This window comes from Girardinichthys multiradiatus, chromosome 10, assembly GCF_021462225.1.
Source record: "Girardinichthys multiradiatus isolate DD_20200921_A chromosome 10, DD_fGirMul_XY1, whole genome shotgun sequence".
Classification (NCBI taxonomy): Eukaryota; Metazoa; Chordata; class Actinopteri; order Cyprinodontiformes; family Goodeidae; genus Girardinichthys; species Girardinichthys multiradiatus.
Window position 1 is genome coordinate 32,366,512 of NC_061803.1, and position 22,672 is coordinate 32,389,183.

At 38.9% G+C, this 22,672-nt stretch overlaps 1 protein-coding gene across 3 annotated transcripts in view; it reads right to left on the reverse strand.

Annotated features, from left to right (window-relative positions):
- grid1b (glutamate receptor, ionotropic, delta 1b) overlaps positions 1–22,672 on the reverse strand; it is a 705,375-nt gene that overhangs the window by 13,699 nt on the left and 669,004 nt on the right. For all 3 annotated transcript variants that reach the window (XM_047376999.1, XM_047376998.1, XM_047377000.1), the window contains 3 exons: positions 20,849–21,044; positions 16,321–16,487; positions 5,904–6,144 (listed from right to left, as the gene is read on the reverse strand). In XM_047376999.1, the coding sequence (XP_047232955.1) occupies positions 5,904–6,144; positions 16,321–16,487; positions 20,849–21,044 (604 nt within the window). The remainder of the gene's footprint in view (positions 1–5,903; positions 6,145–16,320; positions 16,488–20,848; positions 21,045–22,672) is intronic.

A 22,672-nucleotide genomic window follows, 5' to 3' on the forward strand; every position in this document is an offset into this window, starting at 1 on the left:
GTAATTTCAAATTACCACTTAAAAGTAGTCAAAGACACAACTATTGCATTAACAGTGAATTAAATGCATAGAAAATGCCAAATTTCTACAGAACTAAATTATATTATCTGATTATAATTAAAAAGACAGATATATGCTGGTACAGTGTAATCCCAGTCCATTTTCTATGAGGTCATCTCCCCAATCTTTTTAAAGATGAAGGGAGTGGAATGATATACACGTAAAAATACTGGACCAGAAGTTGCCAAGTGATCTGGAAAAAAAGGAAATAACCACTGTTGGTCCTTGGAGCAGCAGCAGCCTCTAGGGTCTCACTTTCACTGTGAACACAAGGGTGACAAGCAAAAACCCACATTTGTTTGACTAAATTCAAAAATCTACAATATTATTCCAAAGTGAATTCCAAGGATATATCTTCTGTAAAATGGTCAGCTGTTTCAATATCAATCATTAAGAAGAGCACTTGGTTGAGTTGCTGTCATTTTAAAGCCTCCAGCCCCATGACTTTAATTTGTGTCTGAGCTGTGTTGATACATTAGGAAATAGAAAACAGATTTTCCTGGATTCTAATGACAAAAATATTGGTAGATTGAAGTTGAAGCTGACAAATGAGTTCAAAAAAGGTTTTTGGCATTCCTGATGCTGGACAAGTGGTTAGTGGCCACAACGTTGCAGATAAATTTTTATCCAGTGAGCCATAGTTTGTATTTGTCTGTATTTTTACATAGGCTACTGTCCTTTCCCCAGCAGCTCAGTGTCTCGCTAAGACAGAAAGTTAGGCGTTTTATTTTAAAGAGAAGCTTTCTCGGGTGGCTGTGGCTCAGCATGGAGGGGTAATTCTGTCAACTGAAAGGTGGTCAGTTCTAGCTTCCTCCAGCAGATTAACGGGTTCTTGGGCACCGAATCCAACCCTGTCTCTAGCTGCATTTCTATTATAAATGTGTGCAAAACTTTGTTGATATTCTGCTAATGTCAAAAAAACACAATTTCACAGTTGCAGTGTTTCCATTAAATAAGAAATGCAATTAAAATCAAATGTGAATAAGTTTGTTCATGTGATATTATCCTCCTCCTATTTCCTGTCGTCTTCCTCATCTTTTCGCCAGTAGTAACATCTGGTTGCTGATCACGTGACCTGTGATGCGGGAAAAGTGTTTCTATTGCAGTTTTGCGAAAAACACCAATTTCCATACAGCCAAAAAAACACCTCATCCTAGAGCAAAAACCTTTTAGCAAAAAACAGAAGTTTTTTCGAAACTGTAAACACCTTTTAGGTGACCGTAGTGTTGTGTCATGAGATGCTAAAAAAACCAAAAATTACTCATTATTTTTGATACCTTTTTTGAAGGCGCATGTGTCTTTCCAAGAAAAAGGAGAAAATATTATCAATTCCAATATGACAATATTTTCATTGCATTAATTAGGCCTAGACCAATAAGCACAAATTCAGCAACCATTTAGAAGTAAATATATAACATGAAAGTGTTACTTTCCTCCATTGCGAAACAGTAGATGAGAGCACTTAGAAGTGTTTAAATCATTTATGGAACCATGTACCTTAGCTTCAGTCAGTAATTTAAATTCATTATTGTTATTCCGTATCTTTAGTGTGTATATTTTTACTCTCATTTACTTTTTATTGTGCTGCTGATGCACTTCAATATTCCCAAAGAGGGACAAATGAGGGATTCTTCTATTCTAAATCAGTTTTTTGAGTGTAAACATAGATACAAAAAGATTTCACAGCATAGACAAGGATCAGGTCCATACAAATGCATTCGGCAGCTGCCCTGTTCAGTTTGCTTTTAGTGCTTTTTCTTTAAAAATACACTACCGTCAGCAGGGTAGGTTGCTACGGGTTCTAATTACTGCTCTAATTGTCAGCTTCAGTCTGATTTTACTCGCATTATTATTAGCCGCTAATATATTTTACAACTAAATGAAACAGTATTGAAGGAGGCACGGCGATCATTTCATCACTTCACTATTTATGAGCCGTTGATTCATACGCCCAGTAAAATGGAATGTTGCATGTTTGGGAACTCTGCAACCCGGAAACGTATCTACAGGAACTTTACTGAACTTTTCAAGTTGCTCTCAAATATCAGAATTGGTGTTAGTAGTGTCAGCACAGTTTGCATCCTTTTTCAGTTTTTCCAGTTTGTTTGCCTTATCACCTAAAAAAAGTAGCACAGACTTTTCTCCAGATGTAAACTTCTGTTATTGCAGCACTACTGTCCCACAAAGGGTGAAAATCTGGGGAGACGAAATTGGATCTGTTTATATTGATTCTGACTCAAATGGGTATCTTTGAATAATCTATTAGTCGACAGGTTGAGTAAGATTGCTTCATAAATGCAATGTATTCAAGGTTTAATGTATCTGCAGTGGAAGAACCTTTCTATCTAAAGAACCATAGAGGGAAAGCTATTCAGCTCCTAAAACATCTCCAATCTTCATTATATGTTTTCATGACAGAGTTTTGCATAATGGTGAATATTTCCATTTTAGATGTTGTTGCCCTTTATCAAAGCAAATGTTGTGTGCAGCATATAGTATTAATCATATATTGGATTATCTCACCATGTCAGTCAGGTTTTCTTAAATATCAACTCTCTACTGCTGCTGCTGTGAAGGTCTATGACATTAAAGGTCCTGATGACACACATTGCTGTTTTGTCAAGTTCTCTAAAGCAAACCCGTTCTTAATAGAAGCTGTTGGAAGAGACTCCAAATGGCTGGGTGACAAGTCGTAGCCTGATTAATCCTGATTGGGTCACCTGAATAAGGGCGGTCTGTTATTTGAAGACCAGAAACATCTGGTTACCTTGAAGATAACACTGAGGATCCCAGTGTAGCTGTGCATGTATTGTAAAAATTCACTCTCACCGTCCAAAAACATGTCTTTGCCAGATAGAAAATCAGCTGAGCGCTGATCATGAAAGAGACAGACATCAGATTAATAGAAACCTAAGAAGCTTAACATGTATTGTTCTTTTTGGGTTTGTTGCTTTAAATAGATCAGTTTTCTGAAAGGTTTAATCAGCTTTTATTTCAATGCGTTAGATAAAAACATAACACCAAATCTTAATCCTGCTGCAGCTCAGCTAAATTCCAGGTCATAATTATCAATTAACTGCCATGAAAAAATCATTTACTAAAGCTGATTGCATATTTTATTACATGAAACCGTAGAACTCGATCAGATTCTGCAAGTGGATTCAAGTACATGGTTAAATGATACCAACCCTGTATCTTTTGTGTAAGATAGAAGCTCCTTTATTTTGTAAATAAACCTAATTAAATTTGCAGCTTGTTCATTGAGAACTGAGCTCTGACGAGACACAGCCAGCCAGCGAACAGACAGAAGATCATTTAACTCTTAATGAAACATATACAGGATTGTAGTGAGAGTGAAACTAGATGTCATGAGTTATACAGTCAGTCCAACAGGTTTGTTATCTCTACTGTTCAATTTGTGTAATGTCATGAGATCCATTTGTATTTCTTCTAAGATCTGTTGCACTACGCATGCACTTATGGGATTTTTCCACTTTGTGTAATGTTAGATAACACATGAGTGCAAATTAATGGGAATTTCCTTGAGGGAATCTCGGATTGCCTGGAATATTCAACATAAGAAGTAACAGTTTTAAGAATGCTATCAAATAGTGCTGCACAAAACAAAATTAAATCAGACCAGGGACCTTGTACTAAAGTTCTTTGAGTCAATTCTGCTGTTATTTTTAAGGGGTCTAAGTGCTATGAGCTTGTCTCTGCTCCTTTTTAATCAGAGTGCAGCAACAATTGTTGCTAAACTATTCAAAGTCTCAGGCCAGGCAGATGCTTTGATTCTTTTTGCCTACCTAGCCGCCAGTATTTTCAGTAATGCATTAAGATGGTTTTGATCAATAGCTCCTTAGAGCTGCAGCTGCTTTTTCACTGAGGGGAAGTCCAGTAACTGGGATTTTGTTTGTTTTTGACTTTCAAGCATAAAAAGGCTCCTAAACTAAAGGGATAAACCAATGAGGTGGACTGTACTAAAATGCTAAATATCTTTAAAGATGAACCTTTCTAGTGCATACTTAGTGTACAGTAATCGTTCTATTACACATGTGAAAGCTCCCATAAATAAGCGCAAACCTGCTGTAGGGAGGCCAATGTGGCAGCAGTTCCAACGTTTATTTGTCATTGAGCATCAAATTATTTAAGATTCACACTGGCCACACTTCCATCATGCCTTAACAAGACTGTCAGTGCTCCAAGATAGTTGTTGCATGGCGCCATGGCCGTTATGTGTATTGTGTCTAGCACCACTCTGGCCGAGAGCATGTCAAGCAAGTAACTGTAACAAACTATTCATGCTGTCCATTCCAAAACACCTATACTAGTCTCCAGGAATGTGCTGAGTGTCCTGCTTTAAAGGGGCAGGTCCTAGCTAGATGGGGAAGTGTACATCCCTCAGGCTTAAATTGTGGCTCCTGAAGTTTAAATTTTACCTATACAATAGTACAAGTACTATTTTTAAACAGGATTTGTCTTGTTTTAAGTCTGACACCTAAAAGAATGTGCCAAAGTCCAAAGGGAAAATTCTGAAAGATCTTTAGGAAGCCTAAAGAAGTATTTATAGAACCAAAACAAAATATCACAGGAATGTCCTGCTGCTGGAAGGAAATAAAAATGAAAAGAGAAACTTTAAACTTGTCTTATGTACTCACAGCCAAGCAACAGAAACATTTTCAACAAAAGATGGGTCACCATCATGAATTTGAACTCGTTGAAGTGTTTCAAGCTTCTCTTATATTTATCACACCACGCATGTTTTCTTGTTTGGATATCACAGAAAAGCACTAACAGTAACACATTGAGCTCTCAACTCCACTAGCTTTCTTTTTTCTATGAGCAGCAAGGCTTTTCTAAACCCAAGGGCCACTCAAGTACTTGTCCTAATTATATCATTAAAGTTGATCCTCATCAGGCATATTTTACAACCTATGAAGATATTCCTATAACAATTAACCATGTATTATTCATTTGGCACCTATTAAGATGGATTTCAGCAATAAAAACTAATATTTGAACACTATTTTATGGTGTAACTGCTAAAGAAAACTGTTTTATGTTTTTGTCTCCAGATATCTCAGTGAAATTAAAAATGTCCATATGTGTTAAAAAGGGTTTCAGTGTTTGACACTGTTATTCCTGCCAGCCTGAGCAATCGCTCACTATCCTGCCAGTTATCACCTCCTTTTAGAACCCTTGGGTTAGGGAAATTACCAAAGCTTTGCTACAGAAAATGTTTTTCAAATAATAATTCAATAGCAGCTCTTAAATGGTTAGAAAGGCATCGCTGTAGGGATTGATCATTGAAGCCTGCGGTGCACGCTGTGCATTATATAGTGAGAGCGAAGGTTTGCAGGGAAACATGCAGGATGTGTTGGAAGGCAGAACCTGACATGCTGAGCTAATGAGGGGAAGCACCAATAAGTTGTTTAAGGGCAAATTAGTAAAAGTAATGGAGTATGCTGTGTGCTTCTTGTGGTTTAGAGAATTTGAGCTGCAAAAAAAGCTGAAGTTCTTGTTTAGGGCAAGGTGAAAGAGGAGTGATGGACTGATAAAAGAAAAAAAATGAAGCGGGTTAAATTATAACAGACCAAATTTGATTTCAATTAGTGGCCTGGGCTAATGAGACACAGAGCATGTCTACCTACTCTGTCCTACCTCGCCTCCCTCTGCCCCACAGCCTTCCTCCACTAACACTACCATCCTAAATCTCTCCTCTACAGCTGGGTGTATTGGAGCTCCACTAAGTCAGGGCTCGCGTCTGCAGCTGGATCCTTAAAGTAGAGTGTGGCAGTGTCTTCCCCCCGCTGGCCCGTCCGTCGGGCCCTATGCTCGGTCACCTCTTTGGGCTGCTCCTGCCGGCAGCGGTTGCTGTTCCACCACGCTTCCAAGCCAGCAACCAGGCAGGCCAGAAGGAGGCCGGCAGCCAGGATGCAGAAGATGCCAGCGAAGCTGTGCAGCTTGAGGGAGCGGCCGTCAGGGTGGGCACTGGCGTGGCTGCTGAGCTCGCAGCGGCCGATGCGAGGCCACCACTTCTGCTTCATGATGTCCAGGTCGCCTTTCTCCTGCAGCTCCAAGATCCTGAAGGAGACAACAGGAGAGTCACAAAGACATTTAATTTACCTTTATCACTCTCAACGTAAATGATCCAATTTTTTCGACGGGAAGACAGTGTAAAGGAGAACCCTCTTGTCCAGACGGCACGTTCTTCTCTGGATACACAGTGGATTTTTGGCAGCAGTGGAAGATTTTGTGCCTGACTACAATGTGTTCGAGGACGTAGAAGATGTGTACATATTTGGATTTTTGATAGGATTTCTGCTTTTTGGAGTTGGTGGTTACCTGGCTTATCAAGTGATCCGCAAAACGTGGGCAGCTGTTTAAAGCATTCCAAAGCTGCCTGCGATGTTGGTCTGCGAAGTCTGTAGAGCGATCAACACTCAGACTGAAATGTTAAGAGAGCAGAATCGCAAAGCTGGACTTGATTCTTGAACAGAATCGTATTCTAGCAGCAGTTGGACTCAGAGCTCTAGATCTGCGGAAAGTACCAGAAATACCAGAGCAGATCTAGCCTTGGACCCAGAGACCCGAGACCCCGGGACACTTCACTCCCCAAGCAGAGTCCTAACAGTCCAGGCCAGTGAACACATTTTAAATGAGGATATTGACATGAATTTGACACTAGATGTTGGAAACAACCCAAAGAATCCACATAGAATTTAAGTTAGAAAGTGAAATTATTTCGAAAAATAAGTAAATCTACAGTCACATTTAATAAATATGCGTTCTGATGAGGTTCCCTAGCCAGAATACCCCTTGAACTTAATAACCTCTAAGCAGTTCTTAAAAAATACTTTTCATGAAGCCCACATTGCTGTAATTTTTTTATAAAAAAGTAAAATAACCTTTTTAAAAATCCTAATTTACAAATTTGTCTGTTTAGTCAGTCACTGAAATTATCTGATGCTGTGACTGAAAAACCTTTTTTTCTTTTAGTTGGAATGAGAAAGGCAGGTATTTTACTACTTACAAGCCATGTAAAGATTCGAGTACCCCACAGATGTTTGTGTCATAGGCCTACCACGGAGAGCAAACACAGCAGAAAGTTGGCAAATATTTAGTGACTTCTTTATAACATTACCAAAATTTGTCTTAAAAATACCTCATTTTCTGAAGCGGTTTATTTCTATATAAGACAATATTAAATCTTCTAAAATCTAGCTGGGCTCAGGTAAAAATAAATGGTTAAGGTTAGCATGATTCAGCTGAAAATATTTTTAAGACTTTTAAAAAAGTTGTTCATCTGATTAAGTTAGAACAGTGCGGTGGATCAACATTTAAACCAGTGTTTCTGAAATAAAGCAGAGGTGAAAGTTCAAGACAGATTTTCACTCTCAACCAGTAGACCTCCTGCCCTGCCTTTTGACTTACATAGGTAATTAGGCAGTTCTGCCAGGACCACTGAAGTACAGTTTATTAACTAGAGCCTAATTTTAAGTGTTTAATCTGCTCAGCCCAGCGTGAACATGCTGAAGGTCATCACACAACAGTTCTCATCTACAGTCCCCCCTTAAAACACCCTGAGGACAAATGAACAGCAGAAGCTACAAAGTATGCAAAGGTTTTTCATGGCAGGATTATCAAACAGTCGGCCAGCGATGGAGGTAGCATAGCAGCAGTTATGGGATGTGGTATTAACATGATGGTTGAGAACGTGGAGATAATGGTTTCTATGCTGAACAATAGTCTTGCCCTCATTTGTACTCTCAGACACATTATCCCTGCAAGTCCCTGAGCGTTGCACTGAAAAGATGCCTCAGGCACGCTGAACCAGGCCGGGCCCAGAGCGGAAACTTCATTAAATAAGGTGCAGCTCAGCATCCACTGAGTGGCACAAATTAAACACAGAGTTGTTTAATTGAAGAGGGAGGGAAAGAAAACGGGAAGGCGGCTCCACAGGGTCAACACGGAGCTGAACAATCAGGAGCACACAGGCAACACAAAGAGGAATAATATAGTCAAAAAGTTTTCTTAGATCAGCACAGCAAACCTTCCACATCACACTGGACCTGGATGGAGACTCATTTCAATATCATTTCTTGAGGTGATTTCACAGTTATATTTTTCTTTTACACTCATTGAGCTTACATTACCTCCAACAATCTGTTTATCATAGTAAGGGAAAAATTATGTAATTAGGACCTCTAAAGGGAATTTTTTCCACTGATTCTGTGGAGAACTGCAGTTCATTTATGCACATCTACATCTCAATATCAGTCTAGTTTATCAGAAGGTTTCGATTTAGATGGGGGGGGGGGGGGGGGGGGGTGTTTGACACAAAATTATTGCTATAATTTCTGTTAAATATTCAAAATTGTAATTTTAGAATTGATTTTTCTCTCATCCCTAAAGCACATTCAGGGCATATACACTACCCAAATACATATTTATTCTTGTTTAGTAACTTGCTAATGCTAACTGAAGTTAGCATTTCTCTTTTTGACTGCCTGCACTCATCAGAAACACCTGTCTTAAGTTAAGGCTGGGGGACGTATCTTAAAATTGCAATATTAGAAATCAGTTCTTCACTATATTAACATTAATTAGTTCTCCTTCCAACAGCTGGACCAATGCAACAAAACTGTGCAGCTGCTTTTCCACATAATCCAATAGTAGATGTGATCTTCAACAAGTTCAGTTCTAAAACAGAACAGCAGTTTAGCTGCTCAATTAGAAAAAAAAAGTACATTAGACTGGCAAACAGAGCTGGAAAAACAAGCCATAATTCATGGCTAATATAAATCTCTGGGAAGAATAATCAGACCAAGCAGATGCTAAATAGTGACAAGATCATTACCTGCCAAACACACACAAACTAAATAAAAACAGTGGAAGGTTCAAGGATGAGTGCCTGAAGGAGCAGGCTTCTGTTTTTAGTTTAAAGAAATCGAGGACAATCTGACCGGAAACTTTGTTTAATGATCCAGATTTACGATACATTGTCATATAACGACTGCACCCAATGTACCCTGACAGAGACTAAAAGACAGTAGCACAAAGACGACAATAAGACCTGTTTAAAAATAATCTGCCAAACCCAAAAACAACTAAATCCCGACAGGAGAGAAAGTAGTAACCTACATCGCAGATACAAGCCGAGCATTGACACGGCGCCCTGTTCAGAGTGGACCTATTAGAACAGCAGCCTAACAACATGTTACATTTTGTTCCAGAAAGCAGTACTTTGTGGGTTTAAAATAAATACAATATTATATGAAAGCGGACTTTTAAAATGAATCATTATTAAAGCAACGCAATTCATATGACTGTTTCAATGAATAGTTGGCTAAAACAAGCAAAGCAAGCAAAGCAAAGATGAGAATAAATCAGTTTTACAGGTCAAATTAAAGCTCATTAGACAAACCGTTCAGGCAGAGTTTGTGCTAAAATTTCCATCTGGTTTACATTCCTCCCTGATCACCTTTCCTTGAACCAAAGCTGTTTTCCTTAATAAACAATTGGTCCAACTACTAATCAAAAATCACTGACATGGCTGTTAAAGTTCTGAATACATTTCTAAGAGTGTTGCAATACTCCTGCATTCCTCATGGACGGGGAATGGGGAGGTGCGCGATGTGTTCAGGGGCAGTAAAAGAAACTCATCTTACAGAAAATCAGATGCAAACTGGTAATTTGCTATGAAAATTTATTCAAGAGTACTCACAATGTTGTCATTTTACACATCGCACATGGCACAAAGCCCTGTACATGAAATGCTTTTCTTACATCACCCAGCCGTGCTTCTATGTGAGCTGAATACATATTTTTCCAACTTGCAGACTCTTTTCACTCTCCTTTTTTTGTGATCCAGTAGTCAACATGCCTGGCAATTTTCCACATTTTATCACATAACCACAAACTGATATGTAAGTAGCCTGGACTTTGTGTGATAGACCAGCACAAAGTAGTGCTTTTGTAGATTGGAAGGAATATGATATATGGTTTTAGAACATGATACAAATGAAAAGCTGAAAAGTGTGGCATGCATTTGTAATAAACCCTTTCACCCTTCTACCCATAAATAACATTCAGGGAAATTAACTACCTTTAGAAGTCAGTTGAGGAATAAACAGTCTGCCTTCCTGTTAATAAAGCCCAGTATAACTGCAAGAGTTGCATGAAGGCCTCACAGGTCAGTTAGAAAACATTGGTAAACAAACAGCCTCATGAAGACCAGGGAACACAGGAGGAATATGGTGAAGCAGTTCAAAGCAGAACTAAGTTATAAAATAATATCTCAAGCTTTAAACGTGTCACAGAGCCCTATTCAATGATCATCTGATGGAATGATAAAATAGAAAGCATATGACACAACTGTAAAACCAGCAAGACCAGCTATCTACCCAAAATAAAAGAGTGGGAAAACAGCTTTAATATCCTTGGCCCATGGTGAGTCTGGAGGAGCCTCATAGATCCATGGTTTAGGTAGGATGAACAGTGTACAAGACAAGAATTACTCGTCAACCCCACTCCACGAATCTGGATTTATGGAAGAGTGGCAAGAAGAAAGTCATTGTTAAAAGAAAAAAAAAAACATATTGAGTCTTGCTTGGCATGTAGGGGACACAGCCAACATGTAAAAGAAGGTCCTCTGGTCAGATAAACTGACCTTTCTGGCCAACATCCAAAATGCTGTGGGATGCTAAACTTTTATCAAACACACCGAACCCACAGTAAAACGTGGTTCCAGCATCATGTTATGACTATGCTTATCTTCTTAATTGGAAGATGGATGGAGTGTAAATACAGGACATACCTGAAATAAAGGCCAGAGATTGCGAAAGACTTGAGGCTGGGGTGGATGTTAAGTTCCAACAGGACATGATAATCGTGTGTTAGAATTGCCCAGTCAAAGCCCATACCAGACTCCAACTGAGAATCTGCAGCCTTAAAAAAAAAGACTTAAAAATTCAGTTGCCTTCCTACCAATCTGACAGAGCTTGAGCTGTTTTCGGAAGAATGGACACAAATTCAGTCAGCAGATGTGTTAAACTGGCAGAGACATTTGGTCGTTCTGGAACGTAAGGATTAAGGTGGGGTAAATACAAATACACCCCACACTTATCAGATTTTCATTTTTAAAAACAAAGCAACAGACTTGAATCATTGCACTCCTTTTTGTTGGTCTTTCACATAAACCCCTATAAAACATAGACGTTTGTGATTGTAGGGTGCAAATGGGAAATTCTATTTTTGCAACACTCTGTATGTAGTCCCCTCAGATGAACTGAAGAGGGGTCAGGGTCGGGGGGTCAAGATAGGAGAGGGAAGTCTGAGGTTATCTGCTTTTGTTATCATTACAGTTATTGCACCTTTGACCTGGTCTCAGAAAAGAGTTGTAAGTTCTGCAGTTCGAATCATATGGATCTAATCCAGTTTAGGACGCAAGTGCTAAGAACTGGAAAAATAACTGACACCTGGAGAGGATGACCCTACTCAAATTGTTAAAGGTTGTTTGAATAAATATACTATGATTGATCTGTTTGCTGTGTTTTTCATCTGAACATTAGCAGCAGTAAACACTAAACAATGAAACAACCTCTGTGGAGTCCTTTATTTGCAGAATTATGTTGTTTTTCTCAGACAGCAGGGAACCTTCCAAACTTCTCAGAAACAGTTATTCTTAGTTTTATGCCCTTGCTGCAGGAGCTGAGCTGATTGTACTCATTAGAGCTGCTCTGATAGCTTTTCTTGTGTGGGAGGAACCAAGTGTGATGTGTCAAGTAGTTGAAGGAAAATCAGTGAAAATTAGTTGTGAGAAAGATTCAGATTTAAATTTTGTCACTTCCAAAAATCTAAACAAAACAGAGTCGAAGCAACAATCTTAACAGAGCTGATAAGTGCCACGATTTATGATGTCATATTAACTCACGTACCCACTGCCTGCCCGTGAGCTGTAACGTCACCTCAGCAATCACATCAGCAGTGTGACTGCAAACATAGACAATTCCCTTATTGTTGTCTTTTTGCTCCTCTAACCCTCAGAGAGCTGTTAAAAAGCAACAGTCGATGACACCTTCCTCAAACTAATCTGTCACCCCTCTGAATGTGGAAGTGTTTCTGCATATCAGAGGTTTTATCTCTCGTTGCTGCCGCTGCTGACTCATCATCCCCTCAGGTCCGCTCCCCGTCGCATACAGAGAGGACGATCTCAAAGAGAAATGGGATTATTGCTTTGTGTGAGCCTGACCTCAGAGGATGAGCGAGGAGGACACGGAGCTGGAGTTTGAGCCAGGAGGAGAAGAGTGAAGGTGGCAGTGGAGGAGGTGTAAAGACACTTTTTGTGTGGAGATGCCTCTAGTGTTATGAGGTGCAAACACACCACAGAGAGCAGATTTCCCTGTGCATCAAAGCACCTGCAGCACAGCGGTGTTGCTGCTGCTAATGCTTTGTGTTAACATCTCTATTAACACCAAGACTCCACCTTTAGTGTTTGTGTATTTTCCATCCTCACAAAATGACAGAATGTGCCATGGTTAATGTATTAAGCAGTTTGTGCCTTAGTGTAGGAAACATCAAATAACTGCTGTATCTTCCCACAGGGAGCTGCTGAATAATAGCTGCCCTTCCTACAAACTTTCTATATTCACACCAGAAGCTTTCAAGGCATTAGAGACTTTGAGCCCTGCAGCTTTTCATTACACAGACCAAATCAAAGAGCAGCTGCATGGAAAACTCCTCCAAAAACTTCCTGTCATTGAAAATTGGTTGGCAAATGAATTCTTTAACAGGAAGATGAATAAATACTTTTTTCCTGCATGGTGTCTCCACAGGTCTGTGATGAGCCTCAAACGCAGCTTCTGAGCAGAAACTTCCAGAATGGTGCTGCCAAGTGATGCATGAAAGGAAAATTTCAAGAAGGCTGGACAAGTTGGGATCAGTCCAAGGTAACACATTTTCATCTTTGGTAGTTTCTTTTCACCAAGCAACTTGGGTTTTAGAACAAAGCTTTCTTCATGCATGCTTCATGTTAATGTTAACAATCACAACAGCAACGGGTGACTGGGACAGGTTTCTTTATTTTCTAACACTGATATTTAAAATTCAGGCCAATACTTGAACGTGACCCTCAAATTTTATCTCAGTATAGATTTAATCATTTGTTTTAAAAAAAATTTCAGCTCAGGTTGCAGTACACAACCTATTACAGAGGATATATTGATTAAGACATAAATCAGAGTAATGAGTAAAGCTTAGTGAGCAGACCTCCGTTCACCTATCTAACAAAACATGTCGGTAATGATAACATATTCCCCTTCCTCGAAATATGTGCTGCATTGATGACCTTCGCTGTTAGCATCTGCTCCAGTCCAGTGTTATGAGTATTTTTAACCTTCAGTTTCCCAATCATCCTTAATATCACTGAGTGAGAGAGCGCAAGCAGACAAAGCATGCACAAGAAAGTGTGTACAAATGAGCAGTGTGTGCAAGGCAGAGCACACAACTGCTGTCAGGTGGTTCCCTGTGGTCAGAAAGCATATAATCTCAGATGACCCACAGCTCTCTTTCCAGTTTCGACTTTACACTTATAACTTTAAATGAAAACTATATTTTCCAATGAGTGCCTTTTAAGTTAAAGTCAGAACCAATTTTCTATTTTGATCTGAACTTACTCTACATAATTTATTTTGTTTTACGCTAAAGGCAGACGACATTATTCAAAAATATCTTAAAAACCTATTTAAAGGTGGCCACCCGATGTTCAATTTATCAAAATGAGATGAAAGGGGGATTACTGCTTTAATAGGTTATAAGGAAAGAAGAAACAAACCAAAAAAATCTATACCAGATGGATGAGAGTTTTCAGCCTTAAGAAAACTCTGTATGTTCATTAATGACGTAATAATGTGGAGATTATAACCAATCTACATGATTTTTAACATCTTGCTGGGACAAATTGCTCCCCGACGTCATCTGAGGAACACGATCAAACTTCCTTAAATTTTCCGGCTTTGCTCAGACATCTGCCTCACATAGACGAGGGGAGTAATTAGCACATGTACTTCTGTTTACATTCACACACCGTGAGTAATCCTGTTTTCTTAGCAACAACGCTGCTTAATGCAAGCTCCTTTCATGTGAGTCTAATTGACTTCAGCCTCAAAGGCGTTATTGATTTAACAGCGAGTGAACAACCTGCAGGAGGTGTTTCTTATCTCCTGATCTTTTAACACACAGGTTTAAAAATCAGTCGGTGTGGCACCACTTCATCTTCCAGCCAGAATGTTCCTCGTTAAAAACTCTGCTGTAATATTCTGAGACGAGTGGCTCAGTGAGACTCTTTACTAACATCAGAGGATTTTCAGGAAGATAATGAACTCTTAAGGTCAACAATGTGGATTAGAGGGAGGCGAAAGCCTTCAACCTCCATCATCATCTTTGTTTACCTGGCCCATTAAAGCAACTATAATCCTGCTCCGTGTCAGCAGGAGGTTCACATTCAGTTACCACCAGAAAATAATGCTAGATCTCTGACGCCTACCCCTGTAATTTAGTTTCCAGGTTGGCCAGAAACAGAGATTCAAAAATAAAACTATATCCACAAGAGGGCAGTTTAACATGCATAGTCTTCATGTGTTTTGCTCTTCATTTTTCTAGTTCAGTTTCACTTGATGACATTCAAAAGGCATGTTCCTCACATCTACCATATCTAGAAACCCTTAGAGGAAAGTCTATGTTGAGGCTGCTGTCTTTAGCAATACAGTTTTAATAATGCAGGTTCTTTAAATCATTAAGTTTTCATTAATGAATAATTCAGCCACACATTTGCTTCTTGTTCAATTAGTTTCAAAATCAACTTAAGTGAGACAATATTTGGCCAGCAGCAACACCACCAAGCATTATGCATTATAGATGCACCTAAAAATTAGCTGGTGACCAGAATCCGTCAATTCTCGGCTCTATTAGATCTGACCGGTGATAGCCAGATCTTTCCTCTGATCAGTGAATGCACCATACCTAATCACCTGAGTGACGTTGTTCCCCCACATTCTTTAAATCTAACAAAAAATGTTGGAATGTTCTAGGTTGGTGCTGGAAATCTTTATTATTTAAAAAATATAACAAATTTCAGGGTAGGTCATCAAAGGTCAAGCAGGCCCCTTTACATTACAAAACTTGAGCAATAGTGTCAGTGACGATCTGTGCTGGTTTGTGCTGCCAAACGTCTTGTTTGTGCCAATGTGCATTTTGATTGTGACTGGGTCTCTGTGACCTTTGGTCATCCTTTATACTTCAATATTCTACAAATTATGGTGTCACAAACAAACTTTGTCAACTTGAAGGGAGCATAAACCACTGAACAGGGAGTGAAAACAGGAAGGCGAATATATTACAGCAAAGTTCCTGTGTTTTATGCTATCAAAAAGTCCAACTGTTTATCTGCAGAACTGTGTCTCTAACTCAGAAGACATCCCATCTGGTCTAAATATAAACAGATTGTGACAAAAAGGTTCTTTAAGAATTCCTTACAGTTACAATAAACTAATGAATGATTCAAGTATAAAGCACATTGGACGAAGCAGTTATTTATTTGGAAATGCAGAACATATTGTTGGGCAGAAACTAATATCTAGCGATGATGTGCAGTTATGTATTTTGGAGTTAAAAATAACTCTTTCAGTAATATAGAGTGGGACAACTCTGAAACTTTGGGCTGTTTCTGAGAAAGTCAATAAGATTTCAATTTTGGCATAAAGTAGAAATAAAATATTATTTATTGTTCTTAAAAATAAATCAGAATCTATAAAGATTGGTATTGGCAGGTCAAGGCTTTACAAAATTGGAGGTCTCACATTTGCCACAATGTCCCTGTTAAGTGCATCTCCAGTCTGTGATCAATCTTATGACCACGACTCCTTAAGAATTACAGATCCAGGAGCTGCTGCTCAGAGAAGACACGAGTTCAGTAGCAGCTGCAGTTTTTTCAGGTAACAGCCACTGATCTGTTACTGTAGATTTTCTTTTGTTCAACAGCAGGTTTCTACAAAGCTGCAAATAATTCTCAGCAAAGAACAAACAAAACAAAAAAACGAAGACTTATTAAAGCCAACGAGGTATTTTCTCATTTCCTTCTCTGTTCCCACGCTTTGCTATAATCATTTATACATATTTCTATAAAACAAGGTTCTCAGGTATAGCAGGGGAATCAAAAGAAACATTCTTCAGTGATCTCATCGTTATCCTGTGCTCACTTACTTCTGAGAAAAGAGGTCTCTGTAGGGGCTGCCGTGTTGCATGGCGATGCCGTAGCCTTTGCTGCTCATGCTGTTTCCTGAAACAGTGACGGTGCAGTCATCATCTGTCAACACCGCATACTCTAGCACCGCCATGTCCCACAGGAAGGCGTAGGGACTCTTCCTTGCCTGGGGACAGAGCAGGAGGGAAAACATGATGCTCGCAACCTGGAATATGGCAACATTTGGTCCAGATTCCTGCAGAAGCTCTGGACCTGACTAACACCAGGTGTAGAAAATGGAATAAGGTTTATAATTAGAGAACCCTCATGTTCAGTTAAACACATTTATCATTTCAAATAAAGCAATAATGTTTAAACTCTGAATCTACATGAACACATCCTTCTCTAAAAATAAGCTACGTTTTCTCAAAAAGCTTCATTAAAAATAATTGAAAATCTTGTTAAACCTGTTGCAGATTATTTGTGACCAAACAGTTTATGCATAAACAATCGCTCTGAGAAAATTCAACCAAAGGTTCACAGTGATTCACTGAAAAAAATACACATCTGAAAGGCTAGAGACAGCTTTAAGATAAAAAAAACAACTCTAAAGTAATCAGCCTTCATCACAAACCAGACCAGGATGTTTTTATCTCCTTTATATCCTGAACAACATTTTCACTATGAACACTAAAGCACCCTGATATGGGTTCTTTATTATCATTTACCAAAGATTTCTTTACACTTTGTTTTTAAACTTTAGAGTTTTTAATACAACCTGCTTCACAATACAAACAGAGTCGGAAGTTTCCATCTACTCACTCTTAATGATTTTCTTGAACGGTTTCGTTTTCCAGGATGGAATAATTACACCAAATAAAGTAACTACTTTAAAGATTTGTATAACCAAACTTTGTGTGCACTGGAGTTTTTTTGTTCCGCTTTTCTAAATCTCACTGACAAGAAGGATGTCTGTAGTAGTCAAAGTTAGGGTTTTAAGCCAGAAGAACAGTATCAACTTTCAAGCATGTCAGATACATTGGTGCTGAATAAAGTGGATTAGAATTATAAACAGGGTGTTCCAACAGGAGAGTGGTCTCAAACGCACAGTAAAACTGGGTTTAGAATGGAAGGAAAACTGTCTCCAACCCCAACTTTATTAAAAAAATGAGTGTACTATGATAAAAGGCCAGATTTCCTTTATATATTTGAACCTGTAGAACTAGATTTGACCCTGTGTAGATTACAAAATATCCACATTGATTTCAAAGTTGTGACCCAAATTCTAGTAATCAAAGATACATGTTGTATCATCAATCCAGTGTAAAAAGATGTCAAATGTTTAATTAAAAACTAAAAATAAATCAGATATTAATGCCATGACTGTACTGTGAATATTCTTATTTATAGTGTTATTTTGTACTGCACTTAATGGATCCCTGTTAAAGGTTAATAATTCCAGTGTTAGGTAGTCTCTTTTCTGCAACAATGAGCCAGAAGCTGATGTTTAACAAATTTGGTTCTGTTACAGTGTCGAGAACATGCTGACATATGATGCTGTTGGCAAGAACAGAAGGCTTTGTCTGTGATGTGCTGCAGAGGTGGTCTGTCGGAGGTGATGGGTAAGGAGGTGACAATAACACTCAGCTGCAGCAGCAACGAGGTTTAAGTGGATGAGGACGTGGGTGTTTTCACTGTGTGAGTGCAGAGGTGCTGCAGGAGCATCTGCATCCACCATTTCAACCTAAGTGAATGAATGCACATTGCTCTGTCCTTTGTGCTCTCTTCAGAGTTACACCGAGATATATTTTTGGACTATCATTTGGCTGCTAAAGTGGAGCAACGGTCAGCAGAAGGAAGGTTTTTAAGAATATTGGAGGAAAACAACAGTTTCAGTTTCAACACCGGCTTTGGTAGATTAGTACCATGTTTGGGGAAAACCAAACAGCATGCATGGATGCAGCCATTCATGGATCCATCCATCCATCCCCGCTTTTTCGGTACAGGGGGAGCTGGTCTATCTTTAGCGGTGTACAGGTGAGAGGTGAGGTCCACCCTGGACAGGTCGCCAATCCATTGCAGGGCAACACATAGACACACAGGACAAACATCCATGCACACACTCATTCACACCTAAGGGCAATTGAGAGAGACCAAATAACCTAACAGTCATGTTTTTGGACTGTGGGAGGAAGCCGGAGTACCCAGTGAGAACCCACGCATGAACAGGGAGAATATACAAACACCATGCAGAAGGTGTTCAAACCCAGGACCTTTTTGCTGCAAGGCAACAGTGCTACCAACTGCACCACCATGCAGCCCACCAAACAGCATGTCAACACAATTACCTCTTACTAATTGTCAAGCACAGTGGTGGTGGGCAGATGATTTGGACCTGTTATGTATCCACAGGACCTGGTCAAATGCAGTCATTAAGTGCACTATGAACTCCTCTGTATACCACAGTATTCTAAAGTCAAACATGAGGTCATCTGTACAACAGGTGAAAATTGGTCCAAACTGGGTCATCAACAGGGAAATGATCCCAAACACTGCACTGGACTACAACAGAATGACTAAAAAAAGAGAAGAATCAGGGTGTTGCAAAGGCTCCATCAAAGTACAGATCTAAATGATCAAAATGTTGTGATGGGACCTTCAGTGACCTATACAAATAAACCAATGTTTGCAAAACCCAATGAAATGATGCAAAGTTGGAAAAAAAGAGGGTGAAATTCATCAACTACATAAACTGGTAAAGTCAGGCAGAAAACCACTAGTGAGAGCTATTGTCTAAAAGGTGGTCATATGGGCTGTGGGATAACAGCTGGACTACATTTATTCGCATGACTTCATGTCCCCTGACCCCCTAATATTTCATTTCAGGGATGCTCACTCTGTACAGATCCAAAAATCAATTTTCACTCCAATTGTTTTCTAAACAAACATGGACTCTTGCTTTAAAAAGTATTTTGAGGATTTGTTAGTATGTTTTTAACTGTTAAGCTTCTTCAGCTCATGTAAAATGTATCTTAATCCACTGAGCAATGAGTCAACGCTGCCTGTAGGACAGATGAAAAACTGTCTGGGTGGGGAATGGTTTGGGGGTGAAAACGTCAGTGGATCCAGGGGGAGGTTTATCATGCAAAGGGCTGAATAATGGATGTGCTCAAAGCCTAAACTAATTTGTCTCCGAAACTAATTTGTCATCAGCTTTTTGGGAGATCTACGAGAATAATAATGCACAGCAGCGGGACACTGGTCCTGCTTTTACACACACACACGGGATGCCGCCTAACTAATTGGTGCATTGTTCAACTGCGCTCTCAATTAAGTAATAGATAAACAGATGAGTGTGTGTGTGTGTGTGTGTTTGCTTTTTGTGAATGAAGTGAGGAGAATGTGCATGTTTAAATGACTAATGATGATAATTTTGGTCCATGTGTTTTCAAACAAACAATTTATAACAATGCAAGAGATCTCTTTTTTCCAGAGACTGAAGGCTGTTTCTTAAGTGAAAATCAAATGTCTGAGACTGACGGATTCATTCTTTTTTAATCTAATGGGACGTGGTACCTTTGATATAGCAGAGATTTTAATGCAGGCGACAAACATTCTCTTTTAGAGAAAACTCCACTAGCATGTAAGAGTGTTGCTGTTGACTTTCATCATGGTGGTTTAGCTAAACTCTGCTAAATTTATTTTGATTTAATTCAACCACAAACTTCAGTGTATCTCATTTGGTTTTTAGGTGACAGTCCAACACAAGCCCCTGCATAATTGTGAAGTGGAAGGAAAATGATACATGATAAAAAAAATCCCTTTCAATCTGATAATCTCAAATTAAACCCAATGAAACTATTTGCCTTCAAGTCGAGTCCATCTGTGGGTAAACCAACCTGAGTATAAACACAGCTATTCTGCGAAGGCACCAGAGGATTGTTAGATAGATTTAATGAACAAGCAACATCATGATATCCAAAGAAACAAGAAAATGGAAATAGTTTGGCACAAATGCCATCCAACCAAGACATGGATGTCCATCTAAAGTGACAGGCTGGGAAAGGAGACCCTTAATCAGAGAAGATGGTCATTGTAACTCTGGATGAGCTGCAGAGATCCAGAGCACAGGTGGGATAACCTGTCCACAGGAGCAGATCATTTGCATTCGCTGCAAGCCTGCTTTCATGGATGAGTTTCAAGAAGAAAGCCACTGTGGTTGAGAATAATTTCACAACCATGTTGTTTTCTATGATCAGGATTTCAAAGAAGAATTGGAGCAGTGGGGGAATTCTTCACTGCTGCTTTTATGGTTATAAAGACACTAATATGTTAAATGTATACATTGTTAAACAAATTACATATCAAATTAATCAAGACTAATGATAAAAAATTGCTTATTTCTTTAAGATATAAAAAAAACTGGGAGAATTTTTTATTGTCTCCTGAAGATTTGGGTTTGTTTGAAACTCGCAGCCTCCTAGTGGTGTTTTTAAGAAATATAACCATGTGACACCCATAGAGTTTACCTCAGAAGAAAACACACACCTTGCGAATGCCTTCTGACGGGCTGGATACAGAGTAGTCCATGCCGTCGTTCTTGCTGATGGTTCTCCACAGCTCTGCATATGTGCTGTCCTGCTCCAGAGGGTTGGTGCCTTTGTTCCTGAAGTAGTCATAGACAGCAGAGTCTCTCACTGTGCCGTAGTCCACATCAATCTGCCTCGCCAAGTCCTGGAATGACCTGCAGGACACAGAAAAACAAGTGTCATCATAAATAGGCACATTTTCCAAGTTTGTTCTGTCGGTGTTTACTGCAGACTTTTTTGTAATGAGGTCCAGCACCCTGCATACTTTTTGGTACCCCTGGCATTGCATGAAGTCATAACACAAATTAATCATTTACTACAGTATTTTAATCTCACACTGAAAATATTGGAAAAATCCAACTTTTATTTGGGTGCAGTTATTTAGTGGTGAAAAGAAACCCATGTAAGAAAAATTACTGTGTTTTTCTCCCTGATAATTGTTTCTTTACATGGGATTTTTTAATTATGGCACAATTTTGGAACCCCTTACCCTTCTTGTAAAGAAAATGATACTGCAGCCTTTTTTGTATTTAGAATTTACTTTGTGAAGTTTGCCAGAGTATCTAGAAACCTTCAATTAGTAACTTGCTGTTTCCCTGGAGTATAAATATGATGTGACACAGAGGCATATATCTCTCACAATGAAAAGATGAGAGAAGATGTCATTCAGCCGATGACCCAAGTTTGTCTTTGGCCACACACGGTGAGGAGGGCAAGGGAGGTAAAAGGTTACTGTTGTATAACTGCTGCTTGTGGCATCTTACCAAGTCTCCATAACAACTATTAGCCGGTATGAACAGTGGCACTCAGAAGTGTACACACCCTTATAAAAATCTATGGTTTTCCAACTGCAAAAAAATGAACCCGCATCCGTAAATGTAACTTACCTTTTCTATAATTCAACTCAAAAACTAATTTATTTGAAGAAAAATATAAATAACAAATGCTACAATAGCCTAATTGGAAAGGTGTGCACAACTTTAAACAAATGCTTTAATTACCTTGTGTGCTGAGGCCGATACCTCAGGAGTTACAATATTATTTAATACAACTAAGTTAAATAGCCTAAAAAATTTGTGCTTGTACTATTGTACCTAAATAGAATTCAGTTTTTACTTACTCACCTATTGGTCATAATTGGTCTTTCTGTGCTTTTATACATAATTTTAAAGAGTCAACTATAAATGCAATGTGTTTTCCAGAGATTGAAAACGGAGGGAAAAAACACTAGAAACACACACAAAATGATCAAACTGAGAAAACAAACAGTAACTGTAGTCAGAACAGTTTTTTTAATAAAATGAATTTCATAATATAATCCTGGCTAAAGTAAAAGGATGTTAAATCATAGGAATTTCATACTGACATGTTAGTACCCCTGGTCTAAACAGCTGCAAGGAAGTGAATGATAGCAACAATAAAGTAAATATTTCTGAATGGCCCTGACCTCAGCCCTATAGAAAACTTGTGGGCAGAAATGAATTGGGATTGCAAGGTGGCCAACCAACCTGACTAGGTTACACCAATGTTATCAGAAGAAATGGTCCAAATATCCAAAACTCCTTTGAGAAACACCTGTGGTAGGATACTCCAAAATGTCTGTCCCAAAACAAACATCTGACTTTGAAGCAAGGAAAAAATATATACATTCCTTAATCTTTTGGCATTCATCAAATAATTTTGATAATCCTAACAGACCTAAAACAGGAAAAGTTTACTCAGGTTTCATACCATAAAGTAAGTCTCAGAAACCCTTAAAATGGGTTGATTTTTCAGCAGAACC